At 45.1% G+C, this 27,901-nt stretch overlaps 1 protein-coding gene across 1 annotated transcript in view; it reads right to left on the bottom strand.

Annotated features, from left to right (window-relative positions):
• The window catches only part of ROR2 (receptor tyrosine kinase like orphan receptor 2), a 305,482-nt gene that overhangs the window by 24,373 nt on the left and 253,208 nt on the right, over positions 1–27,901 (bottom strand). The window contains exon 4 of the mRNA XM_069625636.1: positions 27,326–27,356. Coding sequence (XP_069481737.1) covers positions 27,326–27,356 — 31 coding nt within the window. The remainder of the gene's footprint in view (positions 1–27,325; positions 27,357–27,901) is intronic.

The following is a 27,901-nucleotide window of genomic DNA, read 5'->3' as shown; positions in this document are numbered from 1 at the left end:
TTCCCTGGTTCAAAACTGCAGCTCTGCCTGGGGTCTCCCACACAGCCTTCCCCATTTTAGCCTGCCTCCGACGTCCACACCTTGGTCTGAGGCACTAACTTGAATGGGACTTTGCGAAGACATCCACGTGAGCATAATGTGTGTTTTTTCCAAGGTTCACAGAGATGCCCCTAAGGACTGCGCCTTAAACGTTCAATGAGAGAGTTAGAACGTCTTCCCTTGTGGCACTTAAGATAGCAAATTAACCCTCGAAACATCTACTACATTTATGGAAGGATCCAACTCTTAATATCAACCCGGACCTTAATGTACCACTGGAGTTGCATACAGGCATTTGCTCACAGGCCGTGCACTCCATTCCAACGCGTGCAGCCTACTTTGGAGACCAGATTCCTAGATTATCTGTAGATGTTGTGACAAATGCATACAAGCTCCTATCAACGTTATCTTTCAGATTAATGATACAGTGCAATAGATTACCAAACAGGGCCATGCTGCAGAAGCACCTTGCATATAAACAAGCAGGACTTCCATTGAAAAATGTTGTTGACAACCTCCTAGCAATGTCTGTAATTGCGTTACACTGGGAACCTGAAGAATCCAAGAGTAGCAGCCCTGGTTGCTGCACTAACTATTATGCACCAACAGGGTCAAGGAGAATCCCAATAAATGCGCGCCAGGATTCCCAGAAATATAAAAACTATTATTGTATTACCACATATCTAAGTGTTCTGTTTAGCCAGAATGTGCATGTTTAGCCATACAGTAAGCCGCAATCAAGCTGGGCTTAATGGGTCCTTTAAGCAAGTGGATGGTGGCAAAGCCATCGGGACATGAATCTCTCGGGTAAGGAATAGGTATGTGCCGTATCAAAACCTATCCTGCAATCAGAAACACAGACCAATATGCTTAAAACGCACCCTTGCTCACAGCATACTCCAGCTGTTCTACAAAAGATTAACCTGTGAAGACCATCACAATGCCCTAGCCCTACCCGGGGAAGTAACCGTCATGCACATGCTATGGCACGGTCTGCAAACAGCAAAGTAGCTAAGACATACATCAGATGTCCACCCTAGTTCTGAGCCTAGATCCTGCGCGGGGCCTCTTGGATCTGAAACAAAGAAACAATTGCATAATCTAGATCCCAGATCTAGTCTATTGCATTCAGAGAGAGAGAGAGAGAGGGAGAGAGTGAGTGACAGAGAGTGAGTGAGAGACAGAGAGGCAGAGAGAGAGACAGAGACAGAGAGAGAGACAGAGAGAGAGATAGAGAGAGACAGAGACAGAGAGAGAGAGACAGAGAGACAGCCAGAGAGAGAGACAGAGACAGAGACAGAGAGAGAGAGAGAGAGAGAGAGAGACAGAGAGAGAGACAGCCAGAGAGAGACAGAGAGTGAGTGACAGACAGAGAGACAGAGAGTGAGTGAGAGACAGAGAGACAGAGTGAGAGAGACAGAGAGTAAGAGACAGAGAGAGACAGAGAGAGTGAGAGACAGAGTGAGAAACAAGGAGAGTGAGTGAGAGACAGAGAGTGAGTGCGTGAGTGTGCGAGTGTGAGTGTGTGAGAGTGTGAGAGTGAGTGAGAGTGTGTGCGTGGGTGTGTGTGTGTGTGTGTTATACATACCAAGCCATCAAAACATAAAATGCTCAATTGATATCTAACAGAATCCCTTCATGTGGTCAATTGTAGAACATGTGAGCACATCTGAGGCAATTTGATGGGGCTATACCACGTCTCCAGAAGGTCTATAGTTCCACTCCCACTTGTAAAATGTGATGCTACCATTGCTGGGACACGATGACTCATTTCTGAAACACAGATATTGACGGTGAGGATGAGCACTTGCTCTGACTTTCTTCTCCGCTATCCTCTTGCAGAGAAGTGCTTTAGCAGGTTGCTGTATTATGGTTCGCTCCGTTTATGTAAGGAATGTACCTTTAGAAGTATTATTCGCCCTACGTTCCTATCTGGAGAGGATGAGAGCTCGTAGTTCATAATCAGCCAATGTGCTTGCTTTTAACGCCTTCAGGCGTGGATCTGTAGTGAGATCAACACGCTGGCACCACAGTCGGATTTCAATCAACAATGTTGATAATTTGAGTGCGAGCTGTTCTATGTAGGAGGCCCCAAGCAGCCTTTGCTATGGACAAAGCCCTTACACTGGGACAGGCTGCGAATTAGACATAACATAGGAATGAATACTCAATAAATACATCGGTGCAAGTTTGTACGGATCACTGTACAAAACTTTCCAAAATGGCTAGACAATGCTGTAACTATTAGGTAAATAGTGTAGTCCACTTTATAGTATAGTGGACCCAAAAAAGTGATTCATGTATGCACTAGGGAATTTACAGGCAAGACAACAAAGGCCATGTCTGTATAAAAGAGATTCATATTTCAAACTTTAGGATTAAGCTCTCCCTCAACTTCATTTCAAATTTAGTATCACAAACTAGAAAACCCAACTGACCAATTAACAGCACTTCCCATTCTAAAGACACACTAATGACAAGTTAGCCCCAATCATATTGGTAGTCAAAGAAGCAACAGGTGAAAATAGAAATTAAAAATGAAGACAGTCAGGATAATTCATGTTTTGATTACATGTCTGAAAAAGCGACATCCATGTTGTGGGTTCTTTCACTGGTCACCATGCTCACTGTACTTCTGCATTACTGGGCCTTTTCATTTTCTGTTTCAGAACTCTTACAAAAATGGCTTATGAGATTCTAATGAGTAACCGATAGGAACTTGTGAGAAACTAGTGGGGGTTTGTGAGCAATAAGAACTTTGTAAGAACGTATATGACACCCAAATACCTAATTCATTCTTATGAAAACGGATTCCTTTGAAGTAGGATTTACGTAGGATCTCATAGGATTACGACAAGATCCTTAGAAGAAAATCAGCAAGAAATGGATGCATGGGAATGAGCCAGCCTTGGTGCAGTGGAGCCGGCCAAAGGTTATTCAGCAAGGAAGCAAGCAATTAGAGTGCTTGGCCGTTTTTTTTCTAACTGGAGCAACAGTGGATGGTGTTTCTTTTTGATTTAAAGCAAACTGTTTTGTAAACTTACCACTGCCACTTCATGCAACGTCCCTCCTTACGCCCCCGGGCCCCATTCCCGCTCAGTAATTACTGAAAAACGTAGGTAAAAGCAAAAACGAGTCTGGGGGGCGATCTACAGCCTTTAACTCGTGCGACACAGCCGAGTATTTGAAAAACGCCACATGTTAAGAGCAGCTTGCTTCACCTACGCTTATTACTTCATGTAATACTCCGACTCAATAAAGCACCATGGGAGGAAATGGGTAACAGGCAGTGCCGTATTTTCATGAGTTCTTTTATTGGAGTGGCATGGACCACTGGGACCACTCTCACCACGGCCCAGATTTGGTCAGAAATTGAATGGAAAGTGAACACAAATTAAATTCCTCCATGCAAGTCCAAGGGTCAAATCTTTCAACACTCCTGGGACAAAAATTATTTGCTATTAATTTGCTTCCTCCCAACATGCCAAAAGCATCCTGGAAAGGTAAAGCAAACCACTGCCAAAGGTCTTTGCAGAGAGGCCGCATATAGAGTATCGGGGAACCCGTGAAATGGCTGCAAACCATTGCTCGGTTTATGGTTTTTAATCTTCTAATAATGGCCTCAGCACGGAGAGGCCGCAATCCATTGCTGCTACGGTAAAGCATTGAGATCAAACTAAAACGCGTTTCAACTTTAAGAAAAAGATGGTCGTCATGTTAACACCCAGATGATGGCACGAGGCGCAGAGCCGAAATTAAATGTTGAAAAGGATATTTTTGCATTTACAAATTATTAAACAAAAAAAGTAGGTTAATCAGGTTCAATGGAGAATGCATGTTAAACATACAAAAGCAGCTAGAGACATAAAATGTCAGAGGGTTGTGGCCAAAAGACTGACTGGAATGCTCCCTCTGTAAATATTGCACCATTCTTCAGACCAATGATCTTCACTACCAAAGTAGTAAAGTCCTCTGAAAGCCAGTTCCCAACTGGTTGTATCCCATTGCGGAGAAGAAGATCCAGGTTGATAAGATTAACTACGTCAGAGGAGGCCTGGGTTTCTGCAGCTGGGTGAAGGCACTGTGCTGCAGAGCATAATGACGATGCCACAAGGTTCACAGTATGAAGAATCCATATGTGGTGGACACGGTGAACCGTCACACAAGATGGCTGCCGGCACAGCTCCCTGGAACAAAGCCACCTGTGAGGCAATGCAGGGCACGTCTGATAGGGCTCGCACCAGCGAATGAATGGGGGAGACACCAGCACCTGAAAATCCATGCAGAGCATTGAATTTCCTTTGCGTCGTATGAGAGAAACCTAATGGCTGGTCACTAGCGGGTCCCCTGATCTTGCTCAGACCTGTGAGCACCACCTTTACAACTCCACAGCGTTAACTGAATGCAGCCCCCAGCAGGGCAATTCGCTTTTGTCAGCATGGGGTGCAGCATGGAGAGTTGTGCTTGAGAGGTGAGCAATCCAGTGTGGTCATGTGGTGCACTCTGATGCATCGCCTGAGCCGACATATGCCTATTGTTGTCCGTGTGATCAAAACGGCCAGACCATTTAGCAAGTGATGGGCCCCTCAAGGTCCTGAATGTATCTACATGTTTTTATTCGCTGTCAAGCACACAGTAAAAAGTGGCTCTAGCAGTCTCATTGAATCTTGCCACAGTAAACCCACTTGTGCTGCCGATTCAACGTCAATTCAAATTTGTGTCATGGACGCACACAAATTCATTGCTTCCACTGTGGCTGCCGACACTACGTAAGTGCCACAACAAATAATTCAATGGTTGTGCTGCGGATCCCGACCATGCATCAGTATGAGGACACCCTTGCTAAAAAGGATGCTACACAAGCGATAAAGAAGGAACGCTCAGCCCAACCAGGCAGAAACAGCCAAACTGCACAACTAATAAGGATCTCCGGACACTAAGAAAAACTCTCCAACAAAATATAACCTTTGTCACCATGGACTGACACCCCAAGGCGTCAATAGCTAAGGTCCTTCAAACAACCACAATTCCAATATACACAGTGACCAAACAGTGAACTATTGGAACTATTCAATCAGGAATCCATGCCAGTGGAGGTCCTCACAGCCGACGCACTGGATAAACACGAACACAGAAGATGAGAAACTCAGATGGTAAGTGAGGCACGACGACGAGCCACATCAGAATAGCACTCAACAGCAGAAAACAAGATTCACAGCAGTCACATGAATGCTCGTTTTATTTCCAAGCTCATAACCATAACCCGCAAGATCCTCAGCAAAGTAGGCACAACCTACTGTGCCTCAGGAAAGAATGGCTAGCAGATCGTTGCAAGGCAGCAGCGCATGAAACCACTCAAACCAATTAAATGCCCACAGGCCGGCCGAGAAGGAATGAGGAGGAGCAGCCGTGGCACAGGGAGCAACTCAGGATCTTAGCAGCAGCACCACATTCCAGATTGCCAATTGCTACTCGTCCACTCACATCTCAACCACCACAGCAACTTATCTTTCCAGCTTATAAACAAACCACCCACTTGCAATCCCAGCTTCACAGAACAACTTCCATTCAGATGCCAACCTGATGGTGGAACACAATGGAGACTTTGATATTTGATTTAAAGAAGAAAACAAAACTTCTGTGAAATCAATGAGCTGCGAAATGGCCAGACTTCACCTTAAACAGATGGTCAAGGGGGCAACACACTCAGCGGAACATACATTGGGCCTCATTCCAAGTTTGGCGATGGACGTAAAAAGTGGTGATAATTCCATGATGGCACAAATGGAATTGCTGCTGCATTTCTCGCACCACTTGTCACCAACCCAGCAACCTGCAGTCGATGCACCTTAAGGATACTCTCAGCAGTTTACTGGCACATTTCCAAATCTCCTGCGCCAACCGCTTCAAACTCTTATGTGCAAACGCACATCATACAAGTATGCCACCCGCACACACCGTGCTGAAGATCCCTTCCCATTAGGCTTCAAACACAAGACTAGGCTTTTAGAACCAACATATTACACCCTAGCCAATGCACCCTGGCATAATGGGCACATAATGCCCGCATCTAGAATCAAAAGCCTCTTTGCCCCGGACAAAGAACACCAATTAAGAGATCTCCACACAGCGTAAAGTACTTTCAGTCCGCACGTATCAACAAAACAGCAAAACGGTCTGACATCTTCCCTCTTTCTCTTTAACCTAACCCCCCTCTCTGTTTTAGATCTGTCAGAGAACCCGGAGTCCATACAAATTGCAGACGTACACAGCATCAATCCCAGTAACATAACATAGCATATGAAAACATAACGTAACCACTATGTTGATCATAAAATCTATGGGTAGACTGCACGAGAAAAAAAATGGACAAACGGAAACGCTTTCTAGCCATGAGATTAGATCTTAGAAAATGGGATCTCCAGCATGGTCTAACAAGTCAAATTCAGAAATAGTAAAATGTCGACCATCAAATTTGGTGTTTGCGTAAAATAAATCGAAAAAGAACCACTGGTTTCCAAAACCATCTTGCAAGTAATATAACTCCCTTAGTCCCTTGTTCAGAGTAAAAGGGCATCAAATATTGAAAGGACCGCCATGTTGTCTATCTCTCTATCTTTTGCATACTGTGTGGGTCATTTTGATCGAGCCTATAGATTGCCTGGAGATAGACTTATGTGAACACTTATACTTAAGCAGTATTCTCTCTGAAATGTCTATTGATTTTATGAATGGGTGGAAATTCTTAATGGAAAACTGGCCAGTCCCATGTTTCCATGTAGAATTAGCACCCATTCATAAAATCAGTCGTAAATGCTGCCTGATGTAGAGGCCATGTACAGGAATCCTAGCAAAAGTCCTGCAGAATTATTCATATTTCAGTCTCTTTGCATTAAAACTCAATGTGGGCGGAGATGTGAGTGCTTGGCAGGGACGTTGCAGACCATTCACAAGACCCCCCAGCTCGATGTAAAAAAAGCACAAAAATTGCATGGTTCATGATCTAGTAACAGAGACAATATTCGTTGCCATTAAATTACAAACCAATTCCCCATCTGGCCACATCAAGGCGGCCATGCTAGTGCAGTAATCCAGGAGAGATGATCAACGGGGAGGATAAAACTCCAATTACACGTGCCTCTCTGGCGTGGAGAGTGGTCTTTAGTGGGAAGCAAATGCCAAGGAAAAAAAGAATTCTCAATAAGAACATGCATAAGAAATCTTGAACCAATGAAAGATATAATTGAAAGCTGTCAACCAGCAGAATTACCTCCAGGCAACGGGCTAAAAGCATGCTGAAATGCAATAGAAGAAAGTTTTGCAGGGACAAGCTCGAGCCAGTAAACGAGGACCAGACCAAACTCCATGTTCTGCCATCTTTGGATAAGTTTCCTTAGCATGCTTGTGTTTCACATGTCTTGCCTTTTGCATCAGGATATAGAAAACAAATGTGTTATTTAGTTTACACATTTTAGATATTAGGCATGTAGTAAGGGCATCACTACATATTATCCCCACCAAAAATATCACCATATATATGGTCGTCTGGAACGGCCATAGACAATATTTTTTGGCGGGATCATTTTTAGGGGTTTTGGGAGCGGGGTTTGCAGGGGTGTCCCCCGCTCCTTTAAAAATAATGCAGGGGTTGCGGGGGTGTCCCCCGCAGGTTCCATGCCTTAATATTGCCGCAGAAATATGCCAATATTTTTGTAGGGAAATTAACAAATGGAACCGTAGTAAGTACCCGGGCACCTACAGTAAATTGATCCACATTCATGTTCATGGTTATCAAAGTACGAAAGAGAAGTTCAACTGTAAGAGCATCATTTGTGGGAAAAATCCAAATCGGCAAACAATGTATTTTGCATTAATCTTGCACCGAGCAATAACTGGTACAATTCTCAGACTTTTGCATGCATTTGTCATGCTTAGCACTAATGGCTGTCCTGCTTCTGAATTTAATGTAGTGCTATGTAACCGGTTTAATCGAAAACCACCTCCCTTCCAAAAGCAGGATTCCATTCAGATGGAGTAAAAGAAACACGAGCATTACAGTTTTTCTCTGCCTGGGCAATTAGGCCTCTATGGTTCTTGGTATTTGAGTTTCTTTTTTAACTCCGAAGAGAAGGAAAACATTATTTTAACAGTGGTACAAACTAAATCTCCTAAAAAAAAATGTCTTTCATACCCATACAAACCAATGCCGCTGACAGCAGCCTGTGAGAGTTAGCACAGAATTCTAGGTCCCCAGATCAGCAGCAGGTCATAAATTCGATTGGGATGACGGCAAGCACTTAACTACACAAAATGGACGACGTCTGCTTGAAACACAAATGGAGCGGTTTAAAAAAAAAATGGGTACTGAAAAAACACACTATTAATTTGTGTTACTTGAAACAAAAAGGGCAACAGAATTTGGGTCCACTGCTCCCAGGATTACCCAATGCTGTATTATGTCAGAGATCATGCAGTCGGCTGGACTTTGTTCAAAGAAAGATTGTGGTAATGTTAATGTTAAAGGACGTTTGTACCGCGCACTATCACCACCGGTGTGGTCCCCTGGCGCTCTGGCGGCTCTGAAAGAGGGAGGGAAAGGTGGGTTATTGGGTGGAGGCTGGAAAAGGGCAAGAGTGCAGTGATGTGCTGTTGGCAGCCTCAGCCCGGTGGGTCCGTCGGCTGGGCCTGGGCTGTATGTGGCCGGTAGTCGTTGTGTACTGATGTGCGAGTCTATGTGTGTTTATTATTTTGTTGTTGCAGTGTAGTGAAGTTTCTGCGGTTTGTTGTGCTGGAGGTTTGTGGTTGTGTTTGGTTTGGAGTTTGAGAGGTGGAAGCAGAGGAGGAAATTGTTAGTGGTATTGGTTAGTTGGTATCTCTATCCTGAATTGACCAGTTGGGATCGCGTAATCTCAAACGATCGGGTGCTTGGGCACCCTGTGGCTCTGAAGGTTCGTGGCTGTTTTGCATTCGAGACCCCTTGAGCATTTAGCTGCCTCCTCCGCCGCTCCGTCAACAACCCTGCATGTTCCTCACCCCCACTCACATGGCCAGCGCACCTGTTAGTGTCCATACCTCCGTTAGTGTGGTGATCGTTGGTGTCTCGCCCGTTTTACAACCCTGTGGTACCTAGTTGTAGCTTTACGGGCGGTTGGGGGTGGTAAGGATTGGTAAAGTAATCATAAATTGTATTTGTGTCTGGAAATGGCAAACTTCAACATTGAATTGTAGCTTTAGAATTGTTTTTCTTTCTACATTTTTTTTTAAACAATCCACATGAGGCTGAAATTGGAAACCGTAAATGTGTGGGCTACAGCTCTTCGGCCATACTAGTCACATGGGTTGCTGCTCCCGTCATCTCTCCCGCTTCTGCTTGAATAGATGCCCCAGCTCTCATAAGCCCCAAGCAGAATAGTTAAGGAGACAGTGCTGTCGGTGTGCCACTATGCCAAAATGTGGCTAGTGTGATGATTCAGATGTTGTCATCACTTCTTTCCCGGCAGTGAGCTCTACCCATGTGGCCAGGGGATAGCAGCCGCTACCTGATCCTGACCCTGGGGGCGGCTATCTGAGGGAGGATCACATGGGGGGAGGGCAGACAGCCTCCGGGAGAGTATCATGGCACCATCGGACAAGACATGGTATATCCTCCCTTTTTCATTTGAGGATACCCCATCCAAGCCCAATGTCTTAATGGCATATTGTCATACCTCCACATCCACCCTTTTCACAAGATCTGTATGCAAGCCGTCAAAATCTGACTTCTCCTTTAAGACTCATGAAAACACCTTCTCAGACTCATTTAAGTGTTAAACGCTGTGACGAAGTGCCCCCCTACTTGGCGATTATTTTACTTTATTCTAATCTCTGCCTACTTCTAATAAAATACCCCTGCTGCGTGGATAGTCTGGCTGTTGTAACACCATGACCAACCTAAATTAAAGTTTGCAAAAAAGAGATCCAGATACTACCATGCCCTGAGGTTCAAAAATAATGTGTATATGATTATTTCATTGATACATGTATTTCCTTAAATCTTAAGTTTCAGTCAGTAGATGTCTAAATAACTAATAATATTGAAACACATTTAGTCTGACAATGATATGGCATTTATAACGCGCCTATACACAAGTGTTTCAATGCGCGATACAATACCAAACACAGTTAAATAAACGGTAGAGTGTGCTTCCAGAGCCCTACTGATCAACCAAGTCACACCAACCTGACAATAAATACCCAAGAAAACATTATGCAAACACTCAATTACATCAACTTAACAAAAATACCAAAGAAAACAACACATAAGCACCCAACGTTAACTGATTAGCGAGCACGTGCTAATGTTTTCCATTCTCTTCTTTGAACCTTATGATGAAGTCGCCGAGAATAATCAGGTGCTCATGTTTAATGGCTATGTTAGTGACAGCTTCTACGAAAGTGTCTACAAAGGTTACTTCGTAGGACGAGGGTCTATAGAATGTATAAATGTGAGGTTTGTTTGCGGGTCTGGCTCAGGTTTAACACGAGGCATTCAAAGTTCGGGATGTTCAGTGGATCAGCAGTTCTTATTTTTAGATGTTCTTTGTATGCCATGGTGAGTCCTCTTCTTTTTCCTTTTCTGTTTGCCTGTTTGCACTTAAAGTTGTCAGGCAGACAGCTGTGCAGTGTGACTTTGTAGTTTTGAGCTAGCCAGGTTTCTGTTATGAATAGGATGTCTTTCCCCATCGCAGAGTAGGTCATAGATTTTGTTTGTTTTGACATAGGTCTGGTGTTGACTAGGTTGCAGTGTATTCTTTTCTTTATTGTGGCTTGTTTTATCTTTGCTTGTGTCTTCTGGTGGTCTTGTTGACAATGCTCTTCATTGTTATCCGGGTGCTGGTTGTGTTCTGTTGGGTCTGTTTCATCATTAAGTAGTTCGGTAAGGTTTCTTATTGGGTTCAGGTCTTCTTCTGGATCCTGTTGCATTTCAGGTTTATGGTGCCGTTGGTTTTTTGCAATGCATGGAGTGGCGGTGTAGTTTCCTATTGCTTTCCTACTGTGTATTTCCTGCCTTTCTCTTTGGAGCCCCGTTATCCTGCTAATATGTCTAATGTTTCAGATTGTTGGTTGCTGTTCTGGTAAGTGGTCTGTTGACATGTAAGGTTTTGGGTAGAGTGATTTTTGTATGGTTTTTGAAGAGGCTCTTACTTCAGTCAGGTGCGTCAGTGTGCATTGCATTGCTGTGTTAATGTTTACTGGTGCGGTAGTCTGGTGCAATTCCCTTTCGCTTGTCCCTTTTCCTGAATTTCTCACATGTCGTCCTCTCCAGTGGCGTGGCATTCTCTGTGCTTCTATGTCTTCTAGTGGTTTTTCCTTTGAATACTTGGATGTGTTGGAGTATTTTGCAGTTGCAAATACCTTCCTGTGATTCTGAAGTTTGATATTTTTTTTCAGTGTATTCTTTGGTTTTGTGCCAAAAGTGGAACTTGCTGATTTGCTCCTTGGGTTTTCCTTTCAGTACCTGTATGCGCGGTTGTGGTTCACAGTGGCTACTTCCTCCTTGAGAGTGAGGTTTTCTCTTCATTTGCGGTTTCTTGTGGCTTTGTTTAAAGAGCGGTAGTTGTTGATGTGAGGTTCTTTATATGGGTATTGTTTTCATTTGTTCCTTTTCTTTCGGCTTCCTTTGTTTGTTTGGATCTTTGGTGAAAGTGTTATTTGGATCACAGAGGTGTTAGCCTTCGTGTGATGTTGGGTAGATTTTGTCAGCCTTGTTGGTTCCTGAGTGGCTGTTGTTTTGCAGGTACCTTTATGTTGTGGAGGTTTCTTTGTAAAGTCTTCAGTTAGTTTTGGCGAATTGTGAGAGGGACTGGGTTAGGGTTGGTGGCTTTCAAAGAGATACACTGTGGCTGTGTCGGACGTGAAGGAGAGTATGCCTGCCTGTACTGTGTATAGGAAGGGGGGTGGGGGGGAGTGTTCCTAGTGGGGAAGGCCAGGTTGGAGGGCAGGGAACCACAGAGTGCAGTTGGGCTAAATGCAAAATATGGCAACCTTACACAATTAGGCTGCATGCAAAATATGGCTGACTAATACAGTTGGGCTAGAACCAAGGTATGGCTACCTAATACTATTAGGTTAATTTAAAAAAATGTCTCCCTCACACAATCAGGTTTAATGCAAACCACGGCTACCCCACACATTTAGGCTGAATGCAAGATATGGCTACCCCACACAATTAGGCTGAATGCAAGATATGGCTATCTTATACAATTAGGCCGAATGCAAAAAAAGTCTACGTCACACAATCAGGCTAATGCAAAACACGGCTACCCTACTCAGTTACGCTGAATGCAAGATATGGATGACTAGTACAGTTAGGCTTAAAGCAAGGTACGGCTATCTTACACAATTAGGATAAATGCATGTGGCTATATGATATTATGTAACAAGAGTGGTGGGGGTGTTCTAAATGGGTCTCCTGGGCCAATCAGGGGAGGTGGGCGAGATGGGAGGCAGAGGAGAATCGGGAAGCAGGCGGGGCAGCGGGGGAAGGGTATCAGAGCATGCACCAAGTGCAAAATAAATTTAAATCAAATTGGGAAAGAAATACAAGAAGGGGCTCTGGGCACAGAAAGGCACTGGCTAACCTCTAGAAACACTGAGGAAAAGTGAATGGGACACAAGCGTGCAAGGCCTAGACCCTCATGTTGGGTACAGCTTTGTTGTGAAGGAGATAAAGGCTTGTCTGTCATTGGTAAAGAGATGTTACAAGAACCGAAAGGTGGTGTTGAGGTTGCCAAAGGATGAGGTGTAGAGAGTGAAATGATTTGGACTAAGGACACACACTTGTATGTGCTGGCTATTATATACTGCAAGCCTAGTTGTGAAGCAACTGAGAGTTGCAAAACATTGCAGTAGAGTAAGGACATACAATAATATGGATACTCTCTGAATGGTAGACTGACAGAGGACATTGAGGAAGGGGACAAAGGGGTAGCTAGTCCGGAATGCAGACCGAGTCTTGATTAATTTGTTGGTGGACCTGCAGCTGCCCTCCTATTGAAGCTAAATTCCTTTGAGTTCCACACAATCTGATCCCCCTCGCTGCACTATTGAGGCTATGGATCTGTACCAGAGAGTCTCTCATCTCCCGCATTCTGCTGTGAGACACTAGTGGGACCCCCAACTGGTGGCGAGGGTTGCAGAGGAAGTTGCAGTATTCCAGGAAAATGAGGAACCAGAGAGGTGTGAATCAATCGAGGCAAGGAAGCCAAATTGAGTGAGTCAGAGGAGGGATGAGTGATCGATAGTGGTGGTAGAAGTAGTCATTTATATAGCACCTTTTCCCATTAGTATGGCCTCAACACGCTTTGTGGTAGGAACTCCCTCATGAACCAAAGTCCAGGGTGGTTGATCTTTCTATGGAATATCATCTGTGGCACCTGGCATTAAAAGCCCACTTAATCCATACATCTTCAGGATTGTGGCGATGCATCCGACCACAAGTGTTCGCAGATTTTGGAGTTGTGAGGCAGAGGGCAGACAGGTCAGTAGTTAGAATGGCCAGCAAAAGTGTTTTTTGGAAGTGGAGGGATGTGATCACCTCCCTACTCCTTCACCACACATGACAAGATATTTAACTTTGCTGTTAATGCCCTCTTATCTCCCACAATATCTGCCCGCCCTCCATGCATCACTACCATGCAACATGGCTGTCCATGTACAAGGTGCCAATTTTTAGTTTCTCCTTCTTGTCTTCAAATCTATCTATTGGTTTTCCCAGCAATCCACTTAGCTATCTTTCCTCCCCTCTCTCACTATTCACTATTCGGTCTCCCTTACATTCCGCAATGTCAAACTTTGCTGAACTTCGTTCCCTATGTGCTCCTTCCATTTTCCTTCCTTCCCCTACTTGCACCCATCACTTGAACTCCCGACTTCCATATGCAAGTCCCTTCTTTACTGACCTTCAAAACTTCACTTCTAACATAGTTTCTTCCACTTAGGGGAGCACACTACTTGTCTGAGGTTTTTCCCTCTGCCCGGTCCATTTCTTTATTTTACAAAAGCGTATATAGTGCAGATCATAGTGCTCTACTAGACTGAAATAATCCATACTGTCAGTTCCTGCTCCCTGTATGTGTTCACCATATCCTGTCAGAGTGGTCATCTCTTGCTGTCCCACTGCCTCCTTACTACATATAGTTAAAATATCTGCCACTGCTACTTGGTACCAACGGAAGCAGAACCATACACTGCGGCTGCCCAGCCATCCATTCTTGCAAGTGTACAGTCTACAGGGTTGGACTGGGACATAAAATTGGCTCGGGCACCAATGAAAAAGTGGCCCACCGTTGCAAATGGAAATTAATTCCTTCTGTGACAGACTGTTTGAGTAGTACCCAAGGGAGGGGGCAGGGGGTTAGAGTTGATAAAATGGATGCAAATTGTGCATTTTAAAGAATATTTATTTAGTAACACTGGTCAAAACTACTCGCCTCACAGCGAGATAACTTATCAAACTGGCCCAAAAAAAGTGGCCCGCTTTGACAAAAAAAAATCTGCCCCACAATAGCATTTAGCATTTAAATTTTTTTGGTTCGGGCATTGCCCTATAGGACAGCACGAGCCTCTGCAAAGAACGTCTTACCGAACCTCTCATTGAAATGCAAATGAATACAGCACGTATTTGTTTGTCTGGCAGTATTATGTTCGTGCTTGTTAAAAATCCCAACTAATAGTAAATCTAAAAATAAAATCCTCAAGAGACTTTGCATGATGTCAGAAAATAACTGCTCGCACTTGTCTGCGAAATGACAGTGCCCTGAAGTGGACCTTTTCTAAATAAAGAGCTGTATTAAACAGTCTCGGGCCACCTCGTCGGTCTTGTAGACCTGACAGTGCCAGAACATGACGTAACAGCGTTGTAGGCAGCAATGATTTGCAGTGGGTCTCATTAAAAGGCAAATAAGAAGCGCGCATCTCCACTGGGTAAAAAGTCTGCCTTCCTAATTAAATAAAGTGAGACTTTTGTTGGACATGGATTACTTCAGGGCCTCCGAGTTGCCCAGGAGGTCGCAGTCGAGTTCCCTCTCCCTCCCTGCCGTTTTCCAGACCTCTTCCCCCCCCCCCACGCCCCCCCCGCCCCCTGTCTGGCTGCTGCAATATGCTGGAGAAAATGCAGACCGCCCAAAATAACAATCGCTGTTTTAAAGAAAAAGCAGAGCCCTTGCGATTTAGTGCACGGGGCCTCATTAATTTGGAAGTGGAGCGGCAAAGGCAAGGGTTGGCGGATGGATGTCGGTGTTTGTGACCAACTTACCTTAGACGGACTTACTGCAAAATATGCAACACTTAAATCCAGGATTGTTCACCGAAGGAATAATGCAAGTACAAGTGGCAGACACCAACATACTAATATTCTTCTGGCAACATAGAAACACTCTTCCGCTTCGTTGTTATTGGCCAAACTTCATTGGCTTCCTGTCAGAAGCCGGATACAATTCAAGGCATCGTGCTTTCTTCCGTATGGTGCCTTCTTTTTTCCAGTCAGAAATGGCCCACGACTTTCCTAAACGTTCTCTGCAGTCCGCCTCTGCTAATCTGCTGGTAGTCCCTCGTTTCTATGCATCTCGAGCTGGAGGGCGTGCCTTCCTGGTGCTGGCTCCAACATTGTGGAACTCTCTACTGGCCTTCCGGGGAGAGATCTCGGATCATTTGCACTTCCGCAGAGCTCTTTGTTCCGAGAAGGGTATAGATTATGTTGATTTCTCTTGCCTGGCATTTTGGTATTTAACACCCACATCCCTTCTGGCTTTGGCTTGCGCTTAATAAATGTATTTACATTACATTACTGGAACAGTCACGCCATTCATGAAAACACAAAGGGCCTGATTTCCTGGAGCGTTTTACGATGGGATTGCAACATTATAAAACGCTTCTGTGAATAAGGCCCAAAGACTCATGTTGATGAGGGCAGAGTGCGCACACATCATAATTTACCAGCGTTGATACTTTTTCCTGCACTAAGCTACCAGCCAGGCAATGTTCATGCCATTGATGCATGGAGTTGGGTGGCAGAGCATTAAAACCACTTCCGCCTCACCCATCCACACTTTGCATAAAATGCACATGCATTTCCACCCACACTGAATTTGTAAGCAGGGGAAGATGCTGGAATCTGCATGCAATTTTCCCCTTTTTCGTACCTGCAAAAACTAGGCAGAATCTGTAGCAATTCATGCAAATGCTGCAATGCACAGGTGTGGGCGCAGCATTTATGATTGTAGTTGTGAATGTGTGTAAAACAGACTGCAAGCCGGGGACCAGCAGGATTTCCACACTAAATTAGCAGCCATTCATAAAACAGTCAATACAGCACAGAGAGGGCAGCTTGCATGGAACATTCTAGATGCATGCATGTGTGGTTTTGAACTCCCTAAACACTTTTATAATAATCTCTCAACTTTGCCAGAAGCTCTTGGCAACAATACTTTTTCCAAAACAGCATGTCACAATAGTTGAAAAATAAAAGTTTTATTTCTCCGTCATAGCAGTGGGATAAAGCATTCTCTTTGCCTGCCCCCGGTTCTCTTCAGACCTGAGGGCATCAGGAAAATGACAGCCCCGCACAGGGACCTGCACCACGTTAGGCAGGAGGGCTGTCGCACTGGCAGCTCAAACAGTGAGCTGTGATGATGCTCCCCGACAGAGCATCAGTCTTGAGACTGTTAATGAAACCGACCCACGACTCCCACTTTGCCAGGCTTGGCAGTAGAGCGATAAGACGCCTACAGACTTCCGCTCCTTCCCGAGTGTTATATCCCCCAAGCAACAGCCCGGTGCAACACGGGAGCCACATAAAAGAGACAGCCACAAAGTTGTAGTTAATGACAGGGACTGTTGTTTATTCGACTCTGCCCCTCCATTATCTAATATGGTCAAATGACTGTTGCGGGCCCTCATGCCTCCCCCATCACCTGTCTGTGCTGGTGGATGTAACGACATCACATCTCCCCTCAAAATAGCAATTCTTACCCCATTTCTTTGATCCATCGTCGGGGTCTCTTTATGGACTGACAGGGTTGCCCATCAGTGCATGGGCGCTCGTCATTGTGTGGGATGTATCAACCCACTCATCCAAGCCCTGCAACATCACTGTGCATTGCTGGCAGCAGAAACCTCAGAAATGGCCACTGGAAAGCATGCTGCTTGCTTGAAATCACCAGAAAGTGCGCAGTGAAAACCTGAAAAATAGGCCACCATCCACTTTTGCCTATCTTAGTGAGCACAGGAGATCACTGCCAAAAAAACACCATTGGGATACCCACAAAATAGCCTGAAACCACTTGGAAATAGCAATGCTAATTGAAAAAGAAACACAGAGCTGTTTGAAAATCCGTTTTCTTGATTGTCAAAAATTGCTAAAATCATGGCTCACAAATCACCTAAAAGATCCAACCTCTTTGTTGGGTGTTCCACATCATTTACTGCAAGAAACCACACAAATACCATGTCAGCAAAATCATATGTTCTCAGAACAAAATCCTATTTTAAAGATACTTGAAGACAGCTGTCAAAATGGGTGCAATACCGCTGCTCACCTCTACCAGAAAGTAGCGTTATAAAACCATTTTTTTGTAAAGTTGAACAATTGAACTCAAACTATGCCAAAAGAAGATAATTCCATCAAAATGCCATATAAGAGTGCCACGCAGTGATTTCATGTTGCAAAAGACTTGATTTAAAGATAGGTTGCTTATTTTAAGTTTATTCACAAGGAACTAGACTGAATAGGGAATGCTAATTTGGGGTGTAACTGACCACAAACTGCTGGCAGGAAACAAGACATGTGACCCTCTGAGCCAGCCCAGCTCTGGGGGCGGACCAGACTGAGATGTGGATTTTATATTGGAGTAAATGTATGTTTTATAAAAATGCTTATCACAAAGTGTACTGAAATGACAAAAATGTGCAACTTTGAGATTGTGAAAATAAAAAATTCACTCACAGTTCAAGACTAAGCTGAACTCTGTGCAATGTTCTGAGACGACTAAACCCCGGAATTTATTCATATTGTAGATACTGTGTTTATGCTAGAAACATACCAATTTACAGTAATATGCTCAGAGAGGATATGCATGCATGTATCAAATTTGGTGCAGATTGAATATTGAGAAACCCTCCAAAAGCGTGAAAATGTTGTCATTTCTGAACCCAAGCTCGTAGAAACATGGGACTTGAACAGAAATGTACCTTAAGCAATCTGTCATGTAATTATGTATTCTCAACAACTTGTGTATCTGGGAAATATTTATTTGGGGAAAAATAGATTTTCTATGTAAAAGCAAAAGGGAGAGATTTCTTTTGGACCATAAACACAGCATCACTGACTCATTCTGACACGCTGATCCTTTCTCCAATCAGGGGGATAGGAAATTCTCTAACCTATCAGATCCTTAGAGGGTTTGGCATTGTAGAATCAGCCTCCCCACCCACTTTGGAAATACATAAATAGGGACTGTGAGGACAGATAGGACACACATTTTTCCACTACTCAACTGATTTCTTGGCGCAGCACCTTGCAGGAAGACTCCAGACTCCAGATCTAGAACCAACTCTAGAACCAAACTCTAGAACCCTGAAGCAGAGGCCTAACCCAAAACTGAACTCTTTGCAGCAGGCCTTCAGAATCTTTTGCAAATGGATTCTAACCCCTAAACTTCCACAGGGCCTAACTAAAGCATTCAACAGCCTGGCTGAGCTGTTTTGCTTCTAGCTAAGAACCTTGTGCTAGAACCAAGATCCAGACCCAGAAAGCAGTGCAGTATCCAGAACCCGTCAGATCCAGTTCAAGAGACCACCCAGACCGCAGTGCAGTGCTGAGAGCAAAACCCAGAGTGCCTGAGACATGTCCGGTGGCGAGAGAGTGAAGCCAAACCCTTGACCAGATCTTTGACGAGGCCCACTCCATTCTAAAGCCTAGGAGTGAGTATCTAGTCTAGAACTGTGCATAGTCATCTCTTAGTTTAAAGCAATCCTATTCCAACCATTTCACTTATCCAGAACTGCATTATAGAATCCTGTGTCCATCCTGAATTCGTCTCATATTGTGATAATTGTAGCAATAACATCTTCGGGGTGATATTTTCTGAAGAGGGACAAGTGTTTTGACGGACAGGGATCAGAGCAGAGGGGCCCTGTTCTGGTGGCTGCCCGTTGAGTGTCTTGCTTCTTCATAGCTCCTTAGTCTAAGCCTATCCTTGTTGCTAAATCTTTAAAGCGCGATCTGTCATTTTTAAAATCTTGACTTTATTTCTGAAAAATCTACCTTCACAAAAACCTCCATAACTTTTGAAACGCAGGTCCTAGAACCGAAGCTAAGATCCTAAGCTTTCCAACAAACCTAAAACAACATTCCAATTCATTATAGTTTTTCCGTAATCGCGTTTCACGCACGCGGAAAAGTTTCTGCAAATTGCAATTTAGCTCCATTTCACCATATGTCAAAATAGCTGTTTCTTGTTTTCAACTGCTAAAATTCGTTTTCAATCTGATAATCCTTCATGAATCATTGCTAGTGTTGACCTGTACCAATCCAAAGTAATTCTCACCAGTGCTGAATCCCTTTAGTGGATTAAAATCAATTTAGCATATTTTTCCATCCATTGCTATCCCATTCAAAAGTATTTTTGCCTGTTTCAAAATCATACCTGTTTTCTCTAAGCTTGCTGGGGGAACTGGAATTGAACTGCATTGTTGATTAATATTCCTGAAACCTGTGTGCCCTCATTTCCACCTCTTCATATTGCATAGTGGGGGGAGTGAGTAATAACAGGGGAAATAGTGATCATATTGTCTTTTGATTGAAACCATATCTAGTTTATTTCTGTGCTGCATTCTGTCCCATCTTGCATTTCCTTGAACCGTAAAAGTATTCTCTGCTACCTTATTCTCCTATTCCTATTCCTAACTGATTAAAGAGATTGTTCATATTGTGATATTACCCATTACTGATTACTGTTCATATTCATAAGTGTGCTGTTCAGATATTATTTTATTCATAAAAGTGTGATATATATATATATTGTTCAATTCTTCAAATAAACCTTTTAATTTGCAAAATAAACCTACTTCTTGGCTCAGTGAGGTCGGGGAGATTCAAAGAGAGGGGCGTTATATAAGGGTTCATCATCCAGATTAAAAGAACTTTGACATAAAAATATATCAATAAGGGCTTCCATTGGGCATCCCAGACTAGGCACTGACTTAGTTGGAGTGCTGGAATGAAGTCACTTACAATTGCATTCGACACTCCTTTCTGCTGCCGACTCTTTTTCATCTCCGGTTATCCGGATGCTTCCTTTCCTTCTGTCTTGTAGTCGCTGCGTTCCTTCAGTTCTTCTTGATGTTCATCTTTCACCCTTCGAAAGAAGGAGGCATTTAAAGTCACCTGCTTGTCAGCTTGTGTTGCTGTGATCATGGACCCGTTTTTCTCAGTTATTGTTAGCAGTCGAGGGTCAAAGGGTGGCATGTCCTTGTAAGTTGTAGCTTGCTTCATGGGGACACTTTCCCCCAGTTGGAAGTCAGATGTGTGTGCTTTCCTGCAAGCATCAGCATATTCCTTCATCCTCGATTTCACCAAGTCATCCTTCATCCTTATTTCATGGTCTTGCATGCCCCTGGCTTGCCGGCCGGAGTCGTGAGGAAGTCTTGAGCAGATGAGGGGGCCAAATATTAGTTTGGCTGGGCATGCTACTGTACAGCTGTGTGGTGTGTTGCGATAGTCCTGCAAGCGCTGGTGAAGTTTCTGTTCCAATGTTTGTTTGTGATGTTCGCCACCCGCACTGCCCTCTTCACATTTGTCATGAAGTGTTCGACTGTGCCGTTGGCTTGGGCCATAGAGGGGTCCCTTTCCTATGGCAAAGACTCTGAAGTGTGAACTGGTGAAGGAGTGTCCATTGTCCGATGTCACCACCTTCGGAATCCCGTAGGATGAAAACATTCTGGCCAGGGCCGGTATGACAGCCATGGCTGCGATGTACGGCAAGATCTCCACTTTGGGAAATTGGGAGTGTTCATCAAGCACAACCAGGATGTACTTTCCGGTCCAGAGGGTTCCGAAGAAGTCCAAAGAAGTCAATGGCAACCTCTTCCCACACCTGATTTGGCAGTTGCGTGGTCTGCAGTGGCTCAGGTAGAATGTCTGGTTGGAGGCTGAGGCATATGTGACATGACTTCAGTGTGTTCTCGATCATGTCGTCCATACTGGGGAATCATACATTCTTCCTCGTGGATACAATCCCACAATGGCCTTCATGTGCCATGTCGACCACAGGCTGCCATAGCAGTGCTGGGGTCACTAGCCTGTCCCCTTTTAGTAACAGATTCGACAGTGTGATGGACAGCTTGTCTTTCACCCTTATGAGTGTATTCCAAAGTTTGTGGTCAACAGATGGATTGGATTCCGCTGTGTGCTCTATCGACCTCCACCTTCCATCTCGGATGCACGATGCTGCTAGTTCCAGAGTTAGCTCCTCGGTTGTCTCTTGTTGCAGTTCCACCAGGGAGATCATTGGCGATATCGCATGATGTACCACATAGTTGATGTAGCCATCTATCTGGCCACCGGCCGGCCGTGTGTATGCGAGCGGACATCTTGATAGGATGTCCGATGGGTTAGCTTTGTTTCCTGGCTTGTGTATGATGTTGAATTGGTACTCTTGTAGGCGTGTGCCTCAACAGACGATGCGTGGTGGCATTTGAGCTTTAGGCTTTCTGTATATAGTAACAAGAGCCTGGTGTTGAGTAATAATGGTGAAAGGTTTCCTATATACGAATAGGTGGAAGTGCTTGCACGCCCATACAACAGCAATACTCTCCTTCTCTGCCTGTGAATAACATTGTTCAGGCTCTGTCAGGCTCCTGCTGGCAAACAATATGATTTTCCTTCAGGGCGCGGTCGCTGCCTGAGTGTTGGGAGAGCATGGCACTGAGGCCCACCGGGCTGGCGCCAACTGTCAACTCTGTGTGTAAATTCGGATCAAAGTACGACATGCACACTTCTGCCGCTTTTTCTCTGCTAATCCAGTCAAATGACTCATGATGGGCTTGAGTCCACGTGAACTTGTTGTCTTTCTCTGTTAGTATCCACAGCGGGGTGAGGTGGATGAAAAGTCCGGAAGGTAGCGTGTGCAATAGCTTGCCAGCCTAGAAATTAGCGAACCTGCACAACATTCGTTGGGCGCGGCGCTTCGGTCAGGGCCTTGTTCTTGTCGGGTTCTATGCCCTTATCTGAGAAGATAAGTCCAAACAATGTGAGTGTGGATTTGTTGAACGCACACTTCTCACTATTAAGAGTGAGTTTTGCTACATGGAGTGCTTTACACACTTTCAGCAGTGTGGTGGTTTGGGACTCTGTCATATAGTGATATTCAAAATATCAGGATATCATCACTGTAGTTAATGCAGTGTGGTACATGGCAAATTACCTTCTGGATCTCCTCCTGGAAGATTTCGGCTGCTGATGATATGCCGAAGTTTGTAGCGAAATAGCCCGAGGTGGGTAGTGAACGTGGTGATGTACTGGGACTCTTCATTGATCTCCACCTGGTGGTATCCTTTATTCATGTAAAGCCTGGAGAATACGTATTTAATTGTTGCATCATGTCTGTGATGCATGGTGATTGGTGGCACTCTTGTCGTATAGCTTGGTTGGAGACGTGCCCGGAAATGCAGTCTTATATGTCCCCCCGGGCCTTTGGAACATGCACCACTGGTTAGATCCATGGAGTGGGGCCAATGGCCAGTTCAATAACATTAGTATCAAGGAGCGACAGTAGCTCCTTCTCCACTTGGCGCTGAATGTTGAATGGTATGCCCCGGTAATGTTGGCCGATCGATTTCACCAAGGTGTTATGGAGTTGGGTCTTCTTTCCTCTTAGCTTCCCAATCCCTTTAAATAGTCTGGGAATGCTGCTTCAACTTTTGCCGCTGGTGAGATGTTTTTGCTGGCCGTGATGTTGTACAGGATGTGAATGAGCCCCATCTGGATTGCGGACCGAAAGCCTAGGAAACAGCCACACGCTGCTTCAGCATCAATTACATGGATGGTGATGCGGTCTTGCATTACCTTGCATGTACAGGTTGCTGTGAATGCTCCAATGCAGGGCAGGGGTTGTTTGGCTCTTTATGCATATATGTCCACCTGGGTCTTTTTGAGGCGGGCCGGCTGTGTTAGTCGTCGAAATTCTTCTGGCATCACGTTTAATGTTGCCCCAAAAATCAATTAGGAAGTCGAAGGCTTTCCCTTTTACCATGAGTGGTGATGTTGGGCTATGTTCTGCTGCATTAGGTGCGCAGGTGGTGTACACACCTTCATCCTTTCCGTCTTTCGTCCAGTGATTTTGAGCGTCTGGATCTGGTGCTATGCCCTTCTTCGGCGTGGTATCTTCTGTCACTTTGTGTCTGTCGTCCCTCGATGGACAGGGAGGAGACCTGTGTCGTGGTGGTCTGTGTTCTCTAAATCCTGATCTGGGTGTGCTTGGTGTGTGACACATAGACCTGAGGTGATCTTCCCGTCCGCACGCAGAGCATTCTTGTCCTATGATGGCTGGGCACGTGCCTTCACGTGCAACGGAAGCAGTGGCTTCTGTCATCTTTTGGCAAAGTGGTTTGTGATACGACTTTTGCACAGCTTCTTTTATCGCGATTAGCGGACCAATGTGCAGATTTGTCATGGTCGATACTTGCAGTTTCAGGGCAGTGGTCATTATGGCCAAGCGTCGTATTTCGGCCAGGGTGAGTGCTTTTTGGAAGTACAGCTTTTTGAGGGCCACAGATTTGCATCCGGCTATCACCTGCAACTTGATGGCTTCATCATTGTATCGTGGAAATCGCAATGTTTCACTTTTGCACATAGCCTTGGTACAAATGTGTCCATGGTCTCACCTGTCAGTTGTCTACTGGTATGAAAGACATAACGTTCGCAGTCCACGTTCTTGTGAATGGTAGTGTTCACCCAGGATGCGTTTCAGGTCTGTGTAGGTGTATTCAACATCCTCCGGTAATTCAAATAGGATGTCTCTTACTTCTGGCACTGCTGTCAGGGGGAGCAGCCCAGTGATGTATGTCATCTTGCGGGCCCAGCGCTGTGAGATACACATCAAACGCCTTGATCCACCTGGACCATCTCGGGCCTAGGTTTGTGGTATCAGTGGTGTCGAAAGAAAAGAGCGTGGGCACTGGGAAGGAGTTTGTCACCTGCTAGGCTAGAGGCAATGGTGCAGGGGGGTGGTGGGTGGGGTCCTGGTTCCCCATTGTGATGGTGCAGCGCTTTGGTGCTAGGTAGCTGTCTGTGCCCTGCAGGAGGTCTCAGCTGTGGACCACATATGACCCTTTGGGGTCCTTCCTTTGTGGTAGCTGTATGTGTCCAGAAAAGTGATGGCACTATGGTGCTGCTAGAATGGCCCAGCAGTGTGATGCAGTCAAAGCAAACTTGGGTGCAAATGGTCCATCTGACGCTACTCATTGATGTCCTGTATATTATGTACACACTGTAGCAGGCACTGTTCAACAGGCACATGTGGCAAGCATCTTCTATAGATTTCTTAATCTTTTCTTTTCCACTTACTGGACTCAAGGCAACTTCCATGACCTGCTTGCTGGGCTGTGCGCCGGGTGAGGAGCAGGTCTGTAGGATAGACCTGTAGCGGCCCGTAGCAGGAGCTCTCTCTCTCTTACTCCTCGGCGTCAGTTGTCTGAGTGAGCGGGAGCGGTGCTCCTCTACTTTTTTGAATTACGTTTTACAGCTCCTATACTTTTATTTTAAAAAGAAACCGTTCCGGAATGGTTTCGTTTTAAAATAAAAGTGTAGGAAGACGTTCCGCATGCACTTTCTGTGCACTGCACTGAAAGTTCCCTTAAACAGCAGGTGCAAGAGTTTGGGGGTTTGTATTGTGTGTGGGAGGGGGCGTGGTGATGGGGTTTATGGGGAGTGGGTGCAGGCCAGCAGGGAACATAGTTCCACTACTTCTTTTTGTACACTTCGACCACTGCTCGGCGAGCGTTCAGGTGGGGGTGGGGGGTGGGGGGTGGGGGCAGAGCACTACTTCCATGGGAATGATTGACTCTGCTTGCAGAAAAAGGAGTGGCTACACTGATTCCTTAACTGGGGATGCACAGATGGGTCGAGTGATAAGGGAATTTCCACAACGGTTTGCCTACAAAAGGCAGAGGTAGAAATGTACCAAAAAAAGTAGTGGAACTGTGGTCTCGGCAGGGGAGAGGGTAGGCGGAAGCATAGTGCAACATGTGACAAGATGTGACAAGGTCTTGAAGCCAGGGCATTGCAATAGTTAAGTGACTAGAAAGTAAGGCTCCTCTTACAACTGTACACTTACACAGGGACATGAATGGACAAATCCTCCGTATAGAATGGTACACATGGTTGTAAAAATTGTAAGGAATGGTAAACCGAAAGAAATAAAAGTAGTGGAATACAGCTCCCGGCCGTTCTCACTCACTTCAATCACTGACAAAGGGGGAAAGAAAAGGGGGTGCATTCGAGTAGTGCACCAGAGAGCAGGGGCATAGAAAGGGAATTTCCCTACTAGGATGTTTGTGAGGAGCAGCGAGGGATGAAAATATCCCTACAATGTTACTTGCTTCAGTTGCAGAAGAAAAACCAGACAATGCACCCCCAGGAATGACCGCAGTAAGGAAGCCACGCCACTACAGTGAAGACGTGGAAGGTGTATCTGGAGGGGTGAAGCATGGAGTAATTCCCCTAAAAGGGATGTGTGAGGAGTGAGATTCTCGCACCCTGGGCCACTGAGAGGGAAGCGTGGAGGAGGAATGCATTTGCCTGCCGTGGCGGGGCAGCGAAGTGGGGAAAGCGGTGCCCCCTACATGCTGTGCTTGGCGGCATGGAGCAAGGTTGAATATTTTCCCAGGATGGTGGCTTCCAACGGGTCTTCCAATGATGCTAAATAATGCTTCCTGGACACTCAGAAGAGTCTCTTCTACAACAATACTTACACAGCAGTCTAATTGCTTTCACTACTTTGTTTCCAATGGTTTTACCTTTTAATCATTCAGAACAAGGACTAGGTTTCCCCAAGTTTACAGTTAAAAGAACCTGGTGGTCGATTCTGTCCTTATAACAATAATGCAGAAGTTACCCTTTCACTGTCATCTTTCGTTTGTAGATTTTTAGTTTACAATGTTGCATGTGCACAAAAGAGAATATATGCACGGTGCAAAAGTAGGAAACTTTAATATGGCACCGTTGAAAGCATTTAACAAGTTGCTTGCACCGTTAGAGAAATAGAATGAAGGCCATTTCACATACGCTGCCAAATTAGTGCAAAAATAGGCCATTAAAAAGGTGTCGGGAAATGGCCATACTCTGGAAGACGTTAGAAAAATATGAGTGGTCTCCACTCTTTCCAGAAAAGGATCCCCCTTCTGACCAGAGCCCAAAGAAGGGAGCCATTCATCACCATACCTTGGGGGGTCCCTGAAAAGACTGATGAATCTACTGGTCACTTCGGAGGGGGGAATCGGTCTAGGTTAGGGTTGCAGGGAGTCCCTCAAATGAAAGAAGGAGCAAGGAGCTGCTTCACCCCCCCAATCACCTAAGCATTCCTGGAGCCCAGCGGTTCCTCCGTGGGAATGTGGCCTGGGAAATAAAGTCAATATAGAAATGGGAGGGTCTTGCTTTTACAGCAAGACCACTCTTTGTTTCTATTTGACTGGTCAGGGAAGATCTACCGCTCTGTTTGGATCTGCCCATCCCCCGCCACAATAAACACGCCAAAGCACACTAAGCCAGTGGTTCCATGACCTGACGAGGTAATGGATCCAGAAAACGTGTACAGGTGGATTCCAGAAACACCCTTTAGGATGTGTGAGGTGAGTGTAAGCTCTGGGGAGTGGCATAGATGTCAGTAGACTTGGGACTGTCAAGATACCGGTCCCTTACAAATGCAGGCAAACACTAGAATATCCACACTTTTTCAGCGGATCCTGAATAATACTGTTTAAGCATTTTTGCATTGAGGGAAAAAAAGCGTGTATGCCACACATGGCCAACTAACATGAAACATGGACAGTCAAGCCCAGAGAGGGCAATCGTTCATCTAAAACAGAGCACGTTCATGCTACCACTGTCTGGAAAGGCTCCCGCAAACGATAGCAGCTGCAATCAAATCAAAATAGGTTTACGCCCTGGGCTAGCAGCAACGGCAAGATGGCAGATGACATGAGTGAATATGGCTCTCAATACAGCACATGATGCAGCAGGAATACTTACTGGGAATTGGGATTCGGGCTATGCGTTGGCCCTGTAAAGACATAAAAGGAAACGCAGGTTAACATGGGCAGCATCGTCAGAGAATAACTTCATCAAGGCAATGGGGAGCAAGGCAATTCAGCTAAAAGACGATGCCAGAGCCAAGGGTGCAGCAGCGGGAGCAAGATCACTGCCAACATGGGACATGAAGCGGTGGCTCTATAACGTTCCTAGTATTCACTAAATTCTGACAGACACTCCATGCATCCTTCCAAAAGTGAAGCGGTTTCTGTTCGACAGCCGGATCTGTTGAGAAGCCTAAGTTACTTGCAGACTTCACCATAGCTGTGAAGTACACAAACTGCTCATATTTACGCCTTTGCGGTGTTTGCCTGCTGGGGAAAGGATGAGCACAAGTGCAGACACATACAGAGAACAGCAGGCAAGATGCCCATGCTACTAGGTAAGCAAAACACAGAGTGGCACTAGGTGGCAAGCATGAGGTTCTGCCAGAGGCTGTATAGGTCAGTGATGGATGTCAGTCACCTGCATAATCCCTCTACGCCAAGTGGGGGAATTCCTACCTCCGCATGAACT

Source organism: Ambystoma mexicanum, chromosome 6p (assembly GCF_040938575.1).
Source record: "Ambystoma mexicanum isolate Mex_15411 chromosome 6p, UKY_AmexF1_1, whole genome shotgun sequence".
Lineage (NCBI taxonomy): Eukaryota > Metazoa > Chordata > Amphibia > Caudata > Ambystomatidae > Ambystoma > Ambystoma mexicanum.
The sequence above is the reverse complement of the archived record's forward strand: the minus strand, read 5'-3'. Positions and strand labels throughout refer to the sequence as shown.